The 20,475-nt window shown below is 43.8% G+C and overlaps 1 protein-coding gene across 2 annotated transcripts; it reads left to right on the top strand.

Annotated features, from left to right (window-relative positions):
- Window positions 1-1,462: 1,462 nt before the first annotated feature.
- PHF11 (PHD finger protein 11) lies at window positions 1,463-19,925 on the top strand. Of its 2 annotated transcripts, none has more exons than XM_061353124.1 (10): window positions 1,463-1,578; window positions 2,647-2,782; window positions 6,616-6,723; window positions 7,461-7,594; window positions 10,242-10,288; window positions 13,054-13,112; window positions 15,176-15,242; window positions 16,234-16,356; window positions 17,589-17,660; window positions 17,919-17,992. In XM_061353124.1, exons 2-10 carry the CDS (start codon window positions 2,675-2,677, stop codon window positions 17,975-17,977), a joined length of 777 nt encoding a protein of 258 aa, XP_061209108.1. In that variant the 5' UTR covers window positions 1,463-1,578; window positions 2,647-2,674; the 3' UTR covers window positions 17,978-17,992. The 2 variants fall into 2 exon arrangements, with proteins under 2 accessions (XP_061209108.1, XP_061209107.1); XM_061353123.1 differs by lacking the exon at window positions 17,919-17,992 and adding an exon at window positions 19,030-19,925 and having other exon boundaries at window positions 1,466-1,578.
- Window positions 19,926-20,475: the final 550 nt, after the last annotated feature.

Genomic DNA, 20,475 nt, shown 5'->3' on the forward strand with positions numbered 1-20,475 from the left:
TGCACAGAGAGCTCTACACTGCTAAAGTGTTAGCTCTGTGCTCAGAAACACAGTCTAAGCTGTGATCGAAAATGAAGATCTATTAAGAAGAGAACTGAAAAATACAGAATGCATTGTGACTTTATACTGCAAATGGTAGCCCACCATTTTTGAAGATATTTTTTTTTCCTCTTAGAATGTAGCAGGAGTAAAGAAAGATTGGGAATGACAGGGGTGGAACCTCTTCTGTACAAGGGAAAACTAAATAGTTTCAGATTCTTCAACTTGAAACAGAGTAGGAGAAATAATAAAAGAATAACAGATGTATGTTGTCACAAGCATTACTGGAGGAGCTCAATAAGGAATAATTTCTCACCTTTTCAGACAGATCCTCAAATAGCGTTCAAGAGCAGACTTAAGACCTGCAAAAGAAGGGTGTTGTTTAAGCAAAATGTGGAGTTTGGAGCTGGAGCCATGTGCTCTCCCTCCTCATTTGAGAGCAGCCAGCTGGATCCATTGCCCCATTTAGCTCTTGGTAACCTCTCCCTCTGTAGCAGAAAGCTGGGGAAGGGACAGGGCTAAAGCAGTGGTCCTGTGGGGGACATGACACTGAGCTCAGCAGGGCAGCACATGAAGGCTGGCTGCTTCCTTAGTGAAGAATGTTTTTTCCACCACCTCAGGATTCCTGCAGAGGTGATGGAGCCACCCCAAGGCTGACCTTGACTGAGCATGCTCTGTTCTGCAGCACCAGGATTTCTTCTGAGCCTGTGGGAGCACCAGGGACAGTAGACTCAACCTTCAGCCTCTTCCTCACGAAATTCCCAGAGCCTCTGGAGCTGGATCCTCTGACTGGGCCTGAGCAGGACCTATGTATCTGCATGAAACTCAGGTATTAGCTTGCTGCAGAGAACAACTTCTGAGTTCTAGAGCATTCAAACTCTAGCTTGTTCCGCTTTCTAATTTATTTCTTTGTTTTCTGTTCCATTTCTAACATTTCTATACATTTCTGTTTATTTCTGTGGTATTTATTTTGTGCTTAATGTTCTGAGACTGTTGTGATGGATATTGGAAGTTGGCTGCTATCCTGCCTTGCTTACAAGGGACAGGAGAACAAGGGAAAAAAACAGATGTGTGTGGAGGCAAAGTCACTTGCTGTAACTTTAAGATTAAGCAAATTCTCGATGACAGAGTTAAAGGAAAAACAAACCCAACCCCCACCAAATAAATCCTCTTCTACTCTAGTGTTCTTACTTGAAAGAGCCTTCTCTGATTTATGGAAGGGAGGTAGGAACTAATGAAAATAGTGGTTGGCTGTTAAAAGCCACAGAAAGGTTAAAAGATTTGCTGGACTTTGTAATTTCCTGCCTTTTAATTTCCTGCCTGTTTTGTGCTTAGGCCTTGCTGCCTCTCTCACTAGAATAATTTAACTTAAAGTCTTCTTACTTTTTGAAAGTAAAAGAAAACTTTTCTTATGTTATCCTACAAGAGTTTGTGCTGTCAGAGGTGACATCTCCAGCAAAGGGCAGGTTGGAGTATCGCACCTGGTAATAGCGGGAAGTTGTTGAAGATTTCTGCAGTGGACTTGCACAGGAACCACAGGTAAAGTAAAATTTTTGCTACTACTGAGTGACATTCAGCTCCTGGGGGAAGGGAGGGGCGAAGGAGTAAAGGCTTATTCAGAAGCAGTTAGACTGTTTTGTGAAATAAGTAGCTGGCCTGAACATTTTTCAGCTGCTGGTAGAAAAGAGAAGCTGTGCGAAGAAATATTAAGATTTGGGTTGCCCAAAGAAGTGATAAATGCTCCATCCCTGGCAGTGTTAAAGTCCAGGTTGGACAGAGCCTTGGGTGACATGGTCTAGAGTGAGGTGTCCCCACACATGGCAGGGGGGTTTGAAGTAGATGATCTTAAGGTCCTTTTCAGCCCGAACTATTCTATGATACGGCCAGGAAAAGAGAACAGTTGTCCATGAGGGATATCCCAGTGCACAGAGAAAATTATGTGGCTCATGTGAGTGCTCATTGAGAGAGAATATTAACATCTTCTGTTTCTGACTCTGTCTTCGGCCCTTTTACTTGCAAACCTCTCCCCGCTTCTTTGCTACATCCTTTTTTTCAGTAAGGAATTGGTGTTTACTTGTTTCCCTGGAGGACAGGAAGGAATTAGTGTTTCCTCCTTGTGAATTCATGGAGGGCACTGGAGAAATTTGAGAACAGCTGTTTTTCTCTCCTCAGTTAACTTGCAGATTCTCATGTAGCAGAACTATCTTAAGGAAGGCACTGCTATGAATGATTGTCCTCCTCCAAATAAAAAGGGTTTAACACATAGGGTGTGACTTGCTGGCCCATTCTTGGGCCTGTTGTTGGATCAGGTATTTGCTGAACAACCTTAAAAATTGTTGTTACCCCTTATGACTTGTGTGTGGCTTTCCAAGAGGAAGTAAGCTAATTTTCCTCCTGCTTGTAACTGTTGGAGCTCCTGGGGGCTGGTTTCCATCCCACTGCTGTCCCAAGAGCAGGCTTTGCCTTTTCTACTCATAGTTGTTGCTGGAGGAGCAAAGCACCAAGGTTCAGGGGATGCAGGTGAAGGAGCAGTTGGAGAACAAGTGCTAGCAAGCTCTGCTGTCCTCTGTCCTGCTTGGCCTCAGTTTGCTTTGTGTTTTGTCCCAGTTTTCCTGCTCTAGGTGTTTTGTGCATAATGGAGAAGATGGTGAGAAGAACATGTGCATTTTGCTCAGATGGGGAGGCTGGTTCTGTGATGTATATTGCCAAAGAGCGAAATATTGCAGCTCATCAGGATTGTCTGGTGAGTGGCTTTGAGCTGGTTGGTATCTAAGAGGAATGGAAAAGGACTAAAGTGGAAGTTTCCACTGCTTGTCCATTTTTAACTCTGCAGTGGTGTCTGAGTGAAAAGGTTGGTTATCCAAATCAGCAAGCTTGTATTAGATTGAAAGCAACAGGCTTGGCTGGAATGTTGGAGAGAGGGAGCACACTGCTGCACAGCTGGACATGTTGATTTGTGATGTTTTCATGTGTGTCTGTTCCTGGTCAGTGTTTCTAGACGCACATCTAGTCTAGCGGTAGGAATAGGCCTTCTTGAGACACTTCTCAGCCCACAGAAAGTTGTGTGCTTACTTAAAGTCATGAGAAAGGGAGAGATTTTCTCGATCCCTAGTGTCTGCTCTGTCAGTCAGTGCTCCAGAAAAGCCAAGACCCTTATGCCCGACTAGTCTGTCAGCATCCCATTATAGTGACCCTTCACCACTGATCCAGTCCTCCTGGATAAGAGGGTGATTCCACTGGCCTGCTGAGGAAAATGCGCCAACAGCATCAGGGCAACCCCTCAGCAGGTCTGCCCATCTGAATGTGTGACCCACTGCCAGCGACTGCTGGCTCCCATGAAGGATTAACACTGACAATTTGCAAAATAACACTATTAATATCAAATCCTGACAAATTCAGGTTCATGGATTGCAGGTGATAATACCTGACTGCAAAAACAGATTTAAAGCATTACACAGACAAGCTCTAATCTCCAATAAAAGTGTTCAGTGCGCATAGAGTGTAAAACTTACCCAGTGGGTGTTCTTATGGATGAGGAGAATGGTTTGGCCCATGGTCTCATCCCAGCAGTTATGTTGGAGTCTTCCCTGACTTTTCCTCCATCTTCAACTTGCTTTTATATGATTTCTTTATGTTTAGGTGTGACTCCAGTCATACATGCTGTAGTTACTGATTGGTGTAAAATGCTTTTCACTTAAAGATACAGCCAATAAAAAATACAAAGCTCATGCTCAGTGAGGGGTGATCGTACCTTGGAGGTGGGGAACTTTGGGATGGAAGTGTGCTTTGGTATTACAATGAGATATAATGAGGAAGATTTACCTCAGGCGAGTGATTTTTGCCGCAGTTGCTGGCTCAGCAATAGACATCTCTAATATTTCCCGTTTGGCAGCTGCTATGTAGCTTATCAGCCGTATGGTACCATCACGTTCCCAGTCCTGCTGTAACCACAACAGCCTGGCCGCAGTGTCTCCACTCCTCTCCACCCTCCATTGCTCCTATAGGATAGTAGGTTGTGTTACCCAGGGAACCGTGGTGGAGCAGATTCCATGCATTCCAGCAGTCCTGAAAGTGGCAACTATATTTTACACTAAAATGTTTTCTATATTACTGCAACTTCTGCTAGACCCCAGTTTTCTCTGTGTCCTGGGTTCAGCAGTAGCAGTCATTTTTCTCCTTAGTAGCTGGTGCAGAGCTGTGTTTTTGACTTTCAGCCTGGGAACAGTGCTGATAACACCGATGTTTTTAGTTGCTGCTCAGTAATGTTTAGTCTGACCAAGGACTTTCTGAGCCTCATGCTCTGCCAGGGAGGAGGGGAAGCTGGGAGGAAGCAGAGACAGGACATGTGACCCAAACTAGCCAAAGGGGTATTCCATACCACAGCATGTCATGCCCAGCATAGCAACTGGAGGCAGTTACCCGGGAGGGCTATGTTGCTGCTCGGGTTTGGCTGGGTATCTGTTGGTGGGCAGTGAGTGGTTGTATTATCTTCCCTTGTTATTTCCGTTATCATTAGTATTATTGGTGGTAGCAGCAGTGATTTGTGTTACACCTTAGTTACTGGGCTGCTCTTATCTCAACCCGTGGGAGTTACATTCTTTCAGTTTTCCTCCCCATGTCTCTGGGAGCAGGGAGAGGAAGAAGTGGGGGGAGTGATCGAGCGGCTCTGTGGTTCTGAGTTACCGGTTGGGTTTAAACTGTGACATGCTACCTCCACCGCATGCTCTGCAAGTGATTTTCCCACACTTACACCTTTGCAGGAAAATACTCGTTTCACTTGATACATCTAGGTAAAAAGCTTCCCAGTCTGTGCCTTTTTTTAAATAAGTAATAAAAATACCAGAAACTGATTGTATAAAAATAGCTGTCAAGCACTAAGCATGCTGTGATCTAGAATGTATTCATTCTTCTTGCAGCGAGTATGCGTCCCCTTTATTCCAGGGTCTCAGTGGCGCTGGTTCTTGTTGTGCAGAATCTGTTACAGATGCCATATTTTTCCTACTGTGGGAGTCACTGTGTGCAGGAGGTGTGATTGCTGCTTTCTGGCTTTTCCTCATTTTTTACTACCCTTGTCTTGCTTTGGGTATTTTTTTTTTCAGCAGAATGTTTGAGAACATTTGATACCTGTTTTACAGTGTTACTTGGATGTTTTCTTTGAAACAGGTTTAGTTAGGGCTATAATGTTGCTCCAGTATTGAAACATTTTCTTTCTATCTTCCTCTCTTCCCTTCCTCCCCCCCAGCTGTACCAATTTCTCTGCTTTAGGCTTCTCTGTGCTGTTTGGGATTTTGTGGTTAGCTATCACCTTCTGAGCAGACTATGCCTGCCTGTTGATGTAAGGGCAGCTCAATTTCGTTTGGAATTGGCTCTACAATGCTATAATATATGGGGCATTGTCATGGTTTAAGCCCAGCTGGTAACTCGGAGTCACATGTCTGCTCGCTCACCACCCCTTTTCTTCCCTGCCCCTGCCCTGGAGGGATGGGGGGAATTGAAAGAATGTAACTCCAACGGCTGAGATAAGAGCAGTCCAATAACTAAGGTATAACACAAACCACTGCTGCTGCCACCAATAATAATAATGATAAGGGAAATAACAAGGGAAGAGAATACAACTGCTCACCACCCACTGACCAATACCCAGCCCAACCCAAGCAGCGATCTAGCCCTTTTGGGTAACTTCCCCTATTTGCCATACCAGGTGCAATATGCTGTGATGTGACTGTTTTGGCTAGTTTGGTTCAGGTGTCCTGTCTCTGCTTCCTCCCAGCTTCCTGTGCACCTCCTCGCTGGCAGAGCATGAGACTGAAAAATCCTTGGTCAGAGTAAACATTACTTAGCAGCAACTAAAAACATCAGTGTTATCAGCATTGTTGTCAGGCTAAAGTCAAAGCCTCAGCACTGTGCTATATATATATATATCTATAACATGTAATGGGTGGACTTGATGATCTTAAAGGTCTTTTTCAAACCTAGCTTATTCTATGATTAGGAAAAATGTTGCTAAGAACTTCCCTTTCCTCTCTTACTGTCATGGCTCAGCACTTACGTGGGAATGAAAGTGGCCCAGGTATACATGTATACATTTTCTGTGGGCTTCTCCCAGGCTTTATACAATGTTCCTAGGTTTCTCATGCAGTCAACTGTCGTCAGCATTGGACTGTATGAAAATATTATTACAGAGCAATACTGCACCTAGCTGTAAGGTGGAGCAGCTGGGGAGACACCAAGATGTTCAGGGTGTGGAGGTCTGTCAGGTGACAAGCTTCTCCTTACTCTGTCCAGCCTGGACTTGCAGACTTCCTTCATTCACACTTTTTGCTAAGTTCACTTCCTCATCTTGTTATCTTTTCTTAGCTTGCTTTCAGTTCCTTTGAAATCTCCTGTATATACAGAAGAACTACTTTTGACTGGTAAAAGGTTTAAGTACCTTGTTCAGTGTAGGTGAAGCCTTTTTAAAACAGAAAAATCAGTCTTAGGGCAAGCTCAAGAAGAAAAGATGTGCCCTTTCTCCCTTTTCTGCACTGGTCACCGAATCCCTCTATTAAATTTTAACATAACGTCTTTTGTCTTTAGTTATTTTCTTCAGGATTTGTGGAATCTGAAGAGTATAACCCAGATAACCTGGATCTAAGGTTTGATGTGGCATCAGTGTTGAAAGAACTCAAGAGAGGAAAGCGGCTGGTAAGGAGTTTCTCTCTGCACTTAGTCGTGTCTCAGAGTACTGAAGGTTGTCTAGTCAGTTTATGTTTGGGAAAAAAATGCAGAAAAGTATTACTTGCTCTACTAAGGTTGGGGAAATTACAGATTTAAGAGTTAGAAACATTGATTTGACATTGTATTTGGCAAAATCTACTTAATTTTGTATTAAATTTGTGTTGGATACCTGGCCTTCAAGTCCTTAGTCTAAGTTTCCTAAGAGATTTTCTAAAGGACTAAGGCAGTGCCTGAACAAAATTACACAATCCATGTGTGTAAGGGGAAACACCTTCTGGTTTTAGCAGAAGGAAGGCTGTTTGTATGAGGTTTTCTTACTGTCCTTGTCTTCAGCTGTTCTCCTCTCTTACATCCTGGGTGGAAGTCTTTCCCTTGCAAAGTTAGCCTAGAAAACGTAAATATACTAGCACACTAAAAGCACTGAAAACCTTGGGCAAGATTTAGGGGAGGGGGAAAATTGCCCAGGACCCTCACGTTTGCATCAGTTTAGAAATTCATCAGTATGAAATAGAGATAAGATAGCAAAAAGGTGGTTGAAATAATGACCAGGATAGGAGGTTGCAGGATTGAACTTGCACGAGTTACACAGAGGCGACTGCAATGAAAGATTTGATTTTTTTCCCACAGGATAGCATTTGCCTTGTGTGGCAAGATTGTCAGGAGCTGTGTGCAATGCTTACCTGTGGAACCTCATCCTGTTCTAGGTGTGCAACTTCTGCCGCAAGAAAGGAGCCACTGTGGGCTGTGAGGAAAGAGCCTGTCGCAGAAGCTACCACTACTTCTGTGCACTCTGTGACGACGCAGCCATAGAAACCGATGAAGTAAATGGAGTCTACCGGTATTTAACCAAGTATTTTCTAACTAATGATTGTCAAGGGTTTGGCGGTGGTATCAGGAGGAGAGACTTAACATATTTCCTTTTAAAACAACACTATTTTTATCTTCTCTTGAAGTGATGCCTGATCCTCTGTTCACAGGCAATAGGGAAAATGTTTTCCTTTCAGAGAAAAGCATCACAGCAGTGGGAGGGAATCTGTTCAGTGTTCGAGCCTTCAACACACCTGAATGATCAGTAGGCCAAAATTGAGGAAGTCAGTCCTTACTGGCTAGCTAGCCAGTCTTCAAGGACCAAGATTTTTACTAATGTCACTCAAATTCTCAATTTCTGTTGGCTCAGAAGCTTCATTAAATGTGCTCTGAGCACAGAGCACTTCTGTGTCTGTTCACATTAGGAAAATTCTGATAGAGAACTTTGTATGCCCATCAAACACCTTCTTCTGTTTCAAATACATTGTTAGTATTAGCACAACTAATCAGACCTCGAGTAAATTTTTTGTCCTGACCATGCAAGCCCTAGTCTCCGCTGCCCTTGGACTGCCTGTGTTGCTGTTAGATGGAACAAGTTGTTTGGAAGCTGTAGTTGAAGGGGTTGAGAAACTGGGACTTTGACTTTTTAAAGAGCTGAAGTTATAGTAAAGTCTGAGGTAAAAGAAACAAAACCCTAATGTCTGACTCTGCAAGGCAAGAGAGATCACAGGCCATGTTAGTCCTAGACTAATCTGGTAGACCATCTAATCAGTACTTGTTTCAGGAGGATGTGGACTAGTGCAGTCAGTAGCAGTGGGAGATAGGTCTTTTTGTGTCCCTTGTGCTCCTGGCTGCTTCACTAGGGCTCTCAGTCCAAAATAAATAGGTCTTTGTGCTAAGCTGTAAGCCTAGCCTTAGAGAAGACTATATGGTTAGTTTATGCTTATAAGGTATTTGGGAGCCTGCAAAGCTCATGAAAGAGTGTAGCTGGGGAGAGGGAAACTTCTCTGATCGCAGAATAAATGCTGTCATGCAGCTTTGGAAAGGATGCCTTAGACCGAAGAAAACTGAACTTCCTATGAAGTTGAGAATGAACGGGACTGATAACAGTCTAGATACTAACTGGTAAAGGAGTGGTTGAATACATGATTTGGTCTGGTGGGTTTCTGAGCTGATGAAAAACATATCCAAAGAGAGAATTCCATCAAGAGAAAGAGAGCTGGTGGTTTTAAATTCTGAGTTGCTGTTGTTGTGATGAGCAGCAGTGATTATCAAAGCCAGGAGGCATACAGTGCTGTAGAAGTGGCTACTAAAAGGAGAGGTGGGAAAGAACTGTAGTTTTTACTGCCATCCTGCAGAAATGGTAGTAGGGATGTGCTTCCAATTAAAGTGGCCTGAGTACTAAAACATACTGTCCTTCCAAAGATGTTCTTGTACTTAGGAAGACTGTTCTTAACTGAGAAGAATAAAGTTAAAGGGTGGAAGGAAAAAAACAACCTACAAAGGGCAATATTGGAAATTCAGCAATGTAAATAAGGTGTTTTCTATACTCAGCTGTGTGACTGAATTGTTAGGCATGCATAGATCTGGGTTTTTTGTGCACCAGAATGAATTTAATGCCAGAAAACTGGCTCCTCAAGGAATCAGGCTGTGTTTCTTAAGTCACTGCTTCTATTTTGTTAAAATAGAAAAATGACAATAATTAGGAATATCCTAGTAAATGCAGTTTCCTTTAAAAACTGCTTCCAAGAACTTGAGCATTAGTCTGGGCAAATACATCTGTTATGAAGAGATCAGCTAAATCACACTACTGACAAAGCAATTTTGCTTAATAAATGATTTGGGATCCTTCTGTAAGAAAGGCATATTCTGAAAGCTGGTTCATTATTGTATTCAGAAGATAAAGAATATTTCTAGCTGTATTTGGTGCATTTTGCCTCTTCAGAGTCGTTCACCTTGCTCTCCTAGAACCAGAAAAAACATTCCCATCTCATATATTACCAAAGTCTTTCAGGAACAAATAGATTGAGCAGTTTTAACCTACTGGATCTCAAACAGGGTGCCCTACTGCCTCAGGACTGGGGAGCACATCCTAGGCAGGGGAAAGGGAACGGCATTGAGATCTCCAAGCATGGCAGTGCCAGTACGTCATGCAGGGCTTACCAGTTCAAGCTGACTGGGAAGCAGATGTATCTAAAGAGGTTCTGGACCTGGCCTGAGCAGGACAGGGCAAGGGGGCAGAACTGCAGTAGCTAGAATCAAGCAGTATCAGTACTGTGGTATTTCATCTTGACAACATCCATCTCATTTTAATAAGGCATTTGAGCAAGAGCACCTCAGACACATTTCACCTGGTGTGGCGATCACTGTGGCAGACTCGGGATTGGAACATGGAGCAGGTCCACACAGAGTGGGATAATGGAACTGATGATTCAAAGCTTCAGTGCTGGGAGTCCACTGAGGCTCTAAAAGTAAAAATACAAGCTTGTGCATGTGTGGGATTTCAAGGCAGGTGTTTTCCTAGGTGGGCAATGCGGAACAAAAATCCTGCTCATTCTTTTTTAAGCATCTTTCAATGAAAAGAGGGGAAAATATCTGTTAAAATCAGTCAGCATGACTCTGTTTACGTATTTATTAATACTTTTTCTCTTTTTCTTAAAATTAAACTTAAATTTTAGAGTGTTCTGCCCAAAACATGACCCAGGCAATAGGACCAATCACTATGGTGAGTTTCTTTAATGGCTTCATTGATTTAATTTGTTTTAAAAGTTTGCATCCTAAAGTCAATGACTTATTTGAACAAAACAAATGTTGTTCCACCTTTATATTGGATTATTCTGACTTGTGCGGGCAGGTAGGCTCAAGCAGTTTATGAAATCCATGTGAGACATGAGAGTCACGCTGATGAGTGATGCACAAGCTTGCACTTGATTAGCAAAGAGGCACTGCAACAGGAGAGGTCACCTTGGGATTTTTAATGTGTATTTACATTAAAATATTCACATTTGCATCTTCTCTATTCACTGCAGTAGTTTTTTTAAATAGGGCCTTTCATTCTGAAGGATCCCAAAGAGCTTTCTAAGTGTAACTAAAGGGTTATACAACCACTGTTTAAGGCTTGCTCCCTTCGCTGCAGAAATGCAGCTGAATTGGGCAGTCCTGGTCCTTGCTGATTCACAGGTAGTCGAGAATCTCAGTGAATTAACCAGCTGAAGTGGTGACTTTGTTAACCTAAAGCACACAATCCTGTTCCAAATGGTCCTAGCTTGGCCTCCACTTTGAAGACAAACTTAGTCGAACTGGGAACACCAATGCTAAGAGTGGGGTGCTCACACTGAAATGGAGCAGACTTTGGCTAATCGTGACAAGGCCTGGCTTCACCCTGGTGCCACTCGGGGTGGGTTAGGTGATAGTCATTTAAACTTGTGGTCACAGGTCTGGGGCTGCTTTGCCAGCCATACAGTCCATTTAACACCTGACACTGCTGTGGCTCACTAACCAAATGCAGCTTTATTTCACTCAGTAGTTTTGCTTTTTATTTATCTGTAGTTCTGAGGCCTGACATTCCCTCCCTTTTTAAAATGAATTTGATTCCTTTGGTTTTAGGGTTGTCATTCTGCTGAGTCTGTCCAGGGTCCTGGCTGGTCTCCTGCCTGACTACTGGACAGAGCCAGGATTGCTGCCTGTCCAGTATAAGATGAGATCTGGGCATTAGGTCCAGCCCTGTAGACCAGCTCCTTCAGAAGGAAGGCATAAATCTCATGAAGTTGAAGGTCTTTGTGTCTGCAAGTGCTGTGTGTATAGTGTATGGGCTGTTCACTTGGAAGAGGGATCATCTAGAGAAGATCTTCCAGAGGCGCTTAATTTGGATACCTTTTGTTCTATGAGGGGTAAATGGATTCTGCTGGTGGTGGCTGTCCTGGCTCCTGTGTGAGCGCTGTGCCTTCCTGGTAGTGTTTTGACTTTCAGGATCCAACTTGGGTGAAGCAGCTCAGCCATTCCTCTGGGGAGGGTTGTGTGGGAGCAGGAGCTGTACAGAAGGGCTGCCTCTCCAGGCTTGTTTTCCCTGGTAGCTTGGAGAAAATGGGGTGAGGGAACATCTCCTGGTTCTTGGTTCAGACACACATTCCTGTGCTGAAATGTTGGGGCGTTGCTGTGTGGGGATTTGCTTGTTGGGGCTGCTGCTGTGGGGATAGGGTGCCTTAGGGGCTGAGAAGTTTCCTTGCATCTCTGTAGCAAGAATGGGGGGCAATTTGGACTTGGAAACAGGCTCCAACTTCTGCTTAACTGGGAGTGTTGGATGTGCCTAGAGTAAAGGCTGACAAAGGTGGAAGAGTGGAGAACACTGTGGGCTTCAGGAGTTGGGCTGCTCTTTTGACTGTGCTCTTGTTTTATAAGACATCCCTAAAGCAAACATTAGAAGAGTCCTGCCACATGTTAACAATGTCATGCTGTGCAGCAAGGAACACTGTGCCTGCACTAGCATCTCCTAGACTGCTTCAAAATAGTCCAGCTTTATTTTGGATGAAGTGAGAGGCGGATTTCCTTTCAGAACATGAAAAATGCAAATGTACAGCACTGATACCTAGAACCCAAACCTGTTTCAACAGCCTTCCTGTACCAACTCCTCATGCCTCTTTTCCTGTTACAAATCAGGAACAGGAAAAAAACCTAAGTGCTGCCCAAAGGATGTAGTTAAATGGGAGAGGGGCATTTAAAACCCTCAAGTTTTGGTAGGCTGTTGAACCCTTCCTTCTCCGGCTTTCTCTGCTCCTGCCATGTCTTCCTTGCAGTTACCTTTCTCTGCTTGTGATGCTGTAACTGTTACTAGCAGCTGCCAGCTAAGATGTTGGAGAGAGGCTGGTGCATGCTGACGGAAAGGGCAGAGTGAAAGCAGATGGTTCTGCAGAGTTCTCATGCGACGTCATTGAAAACACCTTGTAGCATAAATACTATTAAACTGACAAGGCTTCTAGGAGGGTCATTATATCAATGAGAAACCTAACGCCATTTGCATGTCTTTGGGACACCTAAATTAATTCTTTATGTAGTCTCAGTTTTGAGGCTGTATTAACTTAAACAGCAGTTGACTGGGGGAAAAAAAAAAACAACAGTCATCTTTAATAAATTTGCCTGAAGTTTTTACCACTTAGTGGTAGTGCTGCTCTGGCGTTCACTGTGCCACAATCAAAACTCATATGTTAAAAACTGGGGTTTGCTTTATACTGAGTTTAAAAGACAAAGTGATAACCTAATACAACAGTACTGGCATTTCTTCTTAATGGTTCAGGCTTGTTATTTTTCTTACATGGAAATGATGTGAATTCCACTGAAAATGTTGGGTACTTGGGGAAGCTGAAGCATACTCTTGCCTTGCCACCTGAAGTGCCTGACTTCTGTAGCTTTTGGGGGAAAGAGAGAATTTGAATGATGGGAAATCGTCAGTCTGAGGTTGACACGTTTGTTGCTTTGTCATTTCTTGATTTCTAGATACAGCTAATAAGAGGAGAAGACATACACTGAAATCTTCCACCATGGCGGAGCAAATGGTAAGTCTGAATTTAAGTACCTCTAAACCAGGAACCTGCTTTTGCTACAGCAAAGGGCTTCTTTAATGAAGTATTTTGACAGCGTGCTCAGAGACAGACTTCCTCACAGAAGCAGTAACTTTTCCTTTACAGTTGCCTTGTTCTCATTTTGTCATTCTGTCAAAACAAACACATTTGCATTTGGAGCTGCTTCAGGCAGAGCCAGTGCTGCCCTCGGGTAACTTTGTGCAAATGCAGTAGAAGCCTCTGAACCAAGCTGGCTCAGTGGCTGTGGTTATGAAGTGACTGGAGAGATCTTCCCTTTGGGGTCTCCTTTTCTTGGGAAGTACTGTGCCCCTCAGATGTGCTTACAGCTTGGCACAGTCTGCATGAACACCTGCTTTTTGTGAGTCGTTTGGCCTTTTGAACTGACACTTACTGGTTTGTAAGCCTGTGCTCAGGGTAGCTAGAAGGTTCTCAGTGCCCATCAGGCTGTGCTCAGCTCTGCTGGTGAAGATGGCCCTCTATGGGTTTGGGAACTGTGAAGCAGAGCATCTATCTGGTTGCAGGGGTAGTTGTTTCAGAGGCTGTTGTTTGACCTGTCTCCACAGCAGTATGCATGGGAACTCTGCTGACCCTAGGGACTTTCTCCTTTCCTGAGGAATTGGCATCAAGCTTTCCCTGGGGAAAAAATGCCTTTCCCAGGGCTTGAGAGTGAAAGGGAGATTGTGTGAGGGAATTTGGGCAACCTTCACAACTTGTATGTAGTACTCTCTTGAGGGTAGGTTATTTGTCTCCAAGAATTTCTCAGCTGTAAATCCACATACATTCCCAGTGGTATAACAGATCCATCTCACCAGTTGTCCACACTGCTGCTCTCAACCACAGTTGCCCACCACTGCTGCTCTCCAGTGCTAGCGATCTCAGAAATCAATACAAACGCTGCAGATAAGAACCTTAGTGGCTTCAGGATTTATACCTGCAGGATATACTGTTTACCATTGTATAAGCAATGCATGTTTGCACTGATGGAGTTCTGTGACAGAGCTTAAGGATTATTTGTAGTCCTGCGGTACGACATGAAACAACTGAGAATGACTGCATCCTGTCCAAAAGAAGGAAAAATATTCCCCTTTTGTGAATTATAGAATCACAGACCGGTTTGAGTTGGAAGGGACCTTAAAAACCATTTAGTTCCAATGTCCCTGCCATGGGCAGGGACACCTTCCACTAGACCAGGTTGCTCCAAGCCCTGTCCAAGCTGGCCTTGAACACTGCCAGAGATGGGGCAGCCACAGCTACTCTGAGCAACCTGTGCCAGGGCTCCACCACCCTCACAGGGAAGAATTTTTTCCTAAGATGTAATCTAAATCTCCCCTTTGTCAGTTTAAAGCCATTCCCCCTTGTCCTACTCCACATGACCTTCTAAGAGGTCCCTCTCCAGATACCTTGTAGGCCCTTTAGGCACTGGAAGCTGTTCTAACATCTCCCCAGAGCCTTCTCTTATCAGTGCTGAATAAGTGCAACTCTCTCAGCCTGTCTCCGTAGGAGAGGTGCTCCAGCCCTCTCATCATCTTCATAGACTCCTCTGGACCAGCTCCAACAGGTCCATGTCCCTCTTATGTTGGGGGCCCCAGAGCTGAACACAGCACTGCAGGTGGGGGTCTCATGAGAGCAGAGGGAAAGAATCACCTTTTGACCTGCTGGTCATGCTGCTTTTGATGCAGCCCAGGGTATGGTTGCTGGTATTCCATAGGTTGAGGGAGCTAAACATTGTTTGCACCAGGAGGCAGCAGTAAGCATTTGCTCATGTCTGTGCTGTTTGCGAATGCAATAATTCTAGCAGGTGGTGTCCCAGGTGTTGGGCTTTTCTGAAAGAGGTTTTGCTTTGAAGCAATTTTTGCTTTCCTTTTTAAAAACAATGTCTGGAGAGGAGTATCACCAGCTTTGCAGAGAAGCTGACGGCATTCACGGGTATATGGGCTGCTTTTTATCTCCCTGCCAATTGTAGAGGCAGGGTAACGAAAAACAAAGCAGTAAATGTCAGTATGATGTAAAAATATGTAATTTTGATTTTCTTGCAGAGCACACAAGAGACAGCAGAAGAAAACAGTTTACAAATACTAAAAAGGAAAAACAACAGGCATAAAGGTGCGACTCGCTTTATAGAACAACTGGGAGATACTGTGGTGGGCTGTATTGTAGTTCAGAGCTTGGAGCTGGGTGATAGCAGCCATGCTGCAAAAGTATCTCCATTGCATGTTGGGATTATGCTGCTGCTTGGGAGGCTTTAGTGGAGATTATTCACCTTCCCATGGCTGTGCTCAGTGCATGGGCATGTATTGGAACAGTAGGTGCTGCCTCAGGTTTTGTTCTGAACCTTTATTACCCTCATAAAGAACAGGGAACATGTCAAGAATCCTGGAATACTTGTGGCGCATCTGGTGTAAGTGAAATGACGTTTCTTTTCTCACAACAGTCTCCAGTAAAATGTACCATTCTGATAGAGACTGGCAGACTTCCCTGAACTGTCCCATAGCACTTTCCGTTTGAACAGCCTACTGGATGGATCTTACCGAAACCTGTCCCTAACCTGCTGCTTTGAGATGAAGACAAAATAGGTGGTTAGTTCACTAACAGTCCACATCTGACAAAGCAAGCCTCTAAAGTGGGCTGTGATAAATGAGTTTCATGCCTGGATCACCTGGAGTAGAAGTAGCCTCAGTTTTCTCACCAAGTCTAAGACTGATCCACTTCTTGCATTGTTTTCTCTTTCAGTCCACAGGGTGGTCCTGAGTGTTGGAAGGAAAAAAAAAAAATAAGACAAATCACTTGGTTTCCTATACTGCGGGTAGTGGGAAGCTTTGGGAATGGTGCCGGTAGGGCTGTGGAGATACTTGCTTTGGGTGAACAAAGCTAAATCTGGTGCTTGGGAAATTTTACCCCAGTGCAATGCTTGCATTTGTCTGATCACATTTTTGTTCCCACTGGAAAAGGCTGAGTGGGTAAATGGAGGAGCCAGAGATTTGCCAAAACGGTTGTTTCTGGGAGGGGGACTTCAGCCAAAGTTCTAGTTTCTGGAGGGAGCAAGCAAAAGTCACTACAGAGATCGCTTCTGACGAGTGTTTCTGTGTTTCAACAGTGCGAATAGACTTTCTTAGGAAATGTAAGCAAGCTGGGCTCCTGGATGACATATTTGAAGAAATGCTGGACACACTTCACCTGGCACAGGAAAAACTGATGGATGACAACACTTCAGAAACAGGTATGGAGACCCAGGAGGGAATCTGCTCTCAGAGCAGAACTCCAGCCAGGCCCTGGGTCACCTTCCCAGGGATACTTCCACAGTGTTAAATCATAATTCAGAATGCTCTAGCAAGGCCTTCCAGCTTGAATTTTTGAAGCCACCTTTTGCCCATTGGCATAAGCATAGGGAGGTTCAGCCAGGCCACTTCTCCCAGGCACTTAGAGAGAAGTCCTGAGACGAAACTGGAAGGTTTTCTTTGGGTCATAAGTCTGTGTTGTTCTTACAGCTTCACAAGAGGCACCAGCTATCTGTTAATATCAGCACTTTCTTTTGAGAGAAAAATCCCTGAGTATATACATTTTAAGTCTTTGAATGATTAGTCAGAACTTCATTGCCAACTCTTAATGTGTATTTTGGGGTTTCATCCTTTTAAGTATTAGTTTATATGAAGACCTTTGTTCTTGGAGGAGTCCACTCCAGTGTTACACTGTCCACAACAGCTAAAAAGAACATTTGAAACCTTCCTTTCCTGTTGTCATCCCAGCTTTACAAAGTTATGAATAATACCATTGGATAAAGAATGCTGATTTATGCAAAGTGCATGCACGTCTGAGCATTAGTCCTACCTGGCTAAATCTTCCTCATGAGCAGCTTGTGTGTAATATGACAGCAGCTGCTGGAAGCAGCAGTGAGGTCCAGGACACGTTTAGGGGCTCACAGTCTTCACGTTAAGAGTGTCTTAATAGTCATGTGAACTCTGTAGGTGTTTTGTGTTCTGTTCTGATGGAAACCCCAGCTATGAAATGGAGGCATCATCCTGGGCTGCGTTTTAACACTGACCAGCGCTAGTGCTGTCCCACATGTTACACAGTCTGTCAGGAGGAGCTGGTGGAGGCAGCACTCTGATTACACATGCAGTCCTGAATGAAACATAACTGAAGTGTATACACGTTCCTCATTTTTACATGGACTGTTCAGGTGGTGCAAACCCAAAAGGGAATTACAGGCAGGTCCCCTTTCCTATTCTCTGTATGGAAACTACAAAAAAAAAACAAAACCAGAATTGACAAATTGATCCTTCTTTCTTAAGATGGATTATATGAGAAGGAAGATATCTTAAAACCTTGAGCAGTCAGTATGATGTAAGTAATTACTGTTTTGTGCTACATCTCACATAGGGCTCTGCATTAGAGTGAGGGTTCTGTAAACCTTTACTTGATAATACTAAATCAGATTCTCTCTTTCTCTAGAGTATGAAGAGACAGTAATGTCACTCTTTGACTGTGGACTGTTTGAAAATATACTGACAAATATTCACTCAGGTACGTGAGCGCAGCTGTGAGAGCAGCAGCAGTTGCCCTGGGGTTTGGCACTGAGGCTGGGTGTCTGAGCATTTTGATAAAAAGACCATTGAAAATGAAAATTCCAAGGAACTTTTTTCCTACATTTATCTAAACAACTGAAAAAAAGCCACTAGTACCAGAATCTTCAGAAGCAGTGCTAGAGCTGGCTGCCTGGCTGACCTGAAGGGGGAGGCAAGTCGCAGTTCCACAGCTCTCAAAGACCTCCCTCTCCTGCAGGGTGCTCACCCATCCTGTATCTGCAGGTTATTGCCCTTCCTCCTCCACAGTTGTGTTGAACACAGTTCAGGGTGTTAAACGCTTTGAGCAGAACTGAGGTGGACCTGATGGCAGTTTTGATGGAGTGGTCGGAGTGAAGGGAAAACAAGGGCAGGAGCAGTTGCTTGGGACCACCAGTGTGGAAGGGAACTCTGGGTTGTGGATTCTGCTCTCAGCTGTCGTAAGCACCAAGGTTAAAACTGTTTTTCAGATAGGCAAGTCAAGTCTCTTACTCTGTTTCCCTCTGACAATTAGTAGCCTTCTTCTAACTTCTGCTTTAATTTATCCCTGTGAAAAGGGAAATGGGCTTTAATTAGCTGAGGTTCAGTGCATGAAGGTGATGTTTGCCGTTTCACTTTGACTTAACTGAAAAAGGCAGGCTCCTGCCTCCTGTTCTCACATTTAAATTCCCCTTCTGGAAACGGGAGCAATGGGTGTTGCAGTTACTGGAGACAGAGTTCCACCAGTGCATCATCTGAGGGCATTAACACATCTCTGCTCAGAACTTCTTGTGTGACGCAGCCATGGATCACATTTGGTTCTGTCACAGCTGCATCACTTATTTCATCCTTTTCTCAGCTTACAGGAGAAATTCCTGATATTGGCACCTACATACACACAACCATGTGATTCTTGTGCATAAAAGTTGGCTGTCTCCAGTTCCCTACTACATGAGTGGCTCAGTTCTTCCTGTACTTCACAATCTTCTTTTCTGATACTGTCAGCCTACTTTTAATTTGAAGGTCAAAAATGGGAACACACATCAAGGTTGATTCCAAAACTGATCCAAGAAGAGCTCTTAAAATGAGCCAGTGAGCTTACAACATACAGGTGACAAAGTGGTGACTGTCCTGCTTTGTGTTTTCTTCTGACATACCGATACTTCAGCTAGTTCTTGTGTACAGGACACAGTCCAACTTTTCATGGAGAGACCAGGCATAGGGGGTGTTAGACTACAGCAGAAAGGCAGTTACACTAAGCCTTTGAATATTAATGCATATATAACACGTATTTTTAATTAATAATAGTTACATACAAATGAAAGCTTTTAATGCTCTCTTTTTTGGAACAGGAACAGAGGAAAAAATCCAGGAACTTCTGGAAAGCAGAAAAAAACTGGATACTAAGATTGAGCTACTGCAGGACTTGAAAGAAGTTGACCTTCTTACCCAAGAGAACACTGCGAGTACATCTAGTACAATGTCTGAATAACCCCTAAGTCTGTCTGTAATGGTGTCAGTATTTAGGATTTTTTAATGGTAGAAACCATAGAGCCTGTCTGGTCACTGTCTGAGTAATTCCCTCTGGCCCTCACCTCTACCCCAAGATAAGGATACAGGCAAGAAGTGGGTGTTCTACTCATTTTTATACCTCACTGTTGCAATAATTTTAAGTTGTCCCTTTCTTTACATTTTCCCCTGGAGCAATGAGCATTACACACCAAATGTTAGCTTTTTCTAAAGCTCAGTGAAACCCTCCAGTGAAGACTTTGGTTTCCTCTCAGACAAGGGACCACCAGCTGCCACAGAGCACTTGTTAAAGTCGCTTCAGCTGTGGGAGCCCTCTTCTGCCTGTGCTGTAGCTGCTTCACTGTGTGCAGGACAGTGATGGTTTAAGGATTGTGTTGCTGCTTCGGCTTTCCAAAGAAGATAAAATTAGCAAAACTTGCACTTAATGAAGCCTTCTGAATTACAAACAGGCGTTTTTTAATTCAGTGATTCTTGATTGACTGCTCAACATATAACTAGTTCTGCTGTAACAGTGTTTGCAAGCAGACCCAAAACAGTTGGGCATCATACGCTATAAACAACATGTAAAACAAGTCAAAGAACAAACTGTGTCTTCCTTTCACTATTAAGAAAGGCTATGACTTCCATCTGTTTTGTCTTTAAAAAAATGTTTTTAATACAAAGAAGCATTGTTTAGCTACGAAAGGGTAAGTTAACAAAATAAAATGTTTGTAAGAAAGCTGTGGGTTTAATCATACTCCCCTGCCCCACGGGACACACCAGAGGAGGGGATGTGCTTTCTCACCATGGTTCAGCAGCACCTTGCCTCTCCGTCACTGATCCAGAGTGATCTGTTGGTTGTTAAACACTTTTACTCTCTCTGTGACTGGTAAAAAGTCCTGTTCTGTGTGAAGGCGGTGATGGAAAGTAACAACTTTCACAACATGAGCTCCTGAAGTAGAACTATGAGGAAAACAAAATACCAGTATTTTTACTTGCTTACACAGTCAGGCCTGCTGGCTGTGCAAGGGCTAGAAATACAACCTTCTGCTTGCACCAAGGATTCACCAGCAGCTGCCAGCCGGTGCAGTGCTGTGTTTTTGACTTTCAGCCTGGGAACAGTGCTGATAACACCGATGGTTTTAGTTGCTGCTCAGTAATGTTTACTCTGACCAAGGACTTTCTGAGCCTCATGCTCTGCCATGGAGGAAGGGAAGCCAGGAGGAAGCAGAGACAGGACACCTGACCCAAACTAGGCAAAGAGGTATTCCATACCACAGCACGGCATG

Source organism: Neopsephotus bourkii, unplaced genomic scaffold (assembly GCF_033783945.1).
Source record: "Neopsephotus bourkii isolate Nb327-2 ecotype Australia unplaced genomic scaffold, CSIRO-AGI_Nbou_v1 NB_663, whole genome shotgun sequence".
NCBI lineage: Eukaryota > Metazoa > Chordata > Aves > Psittaciformes > Psittacidae > Neopsephotus > Neopsephotus bourkii.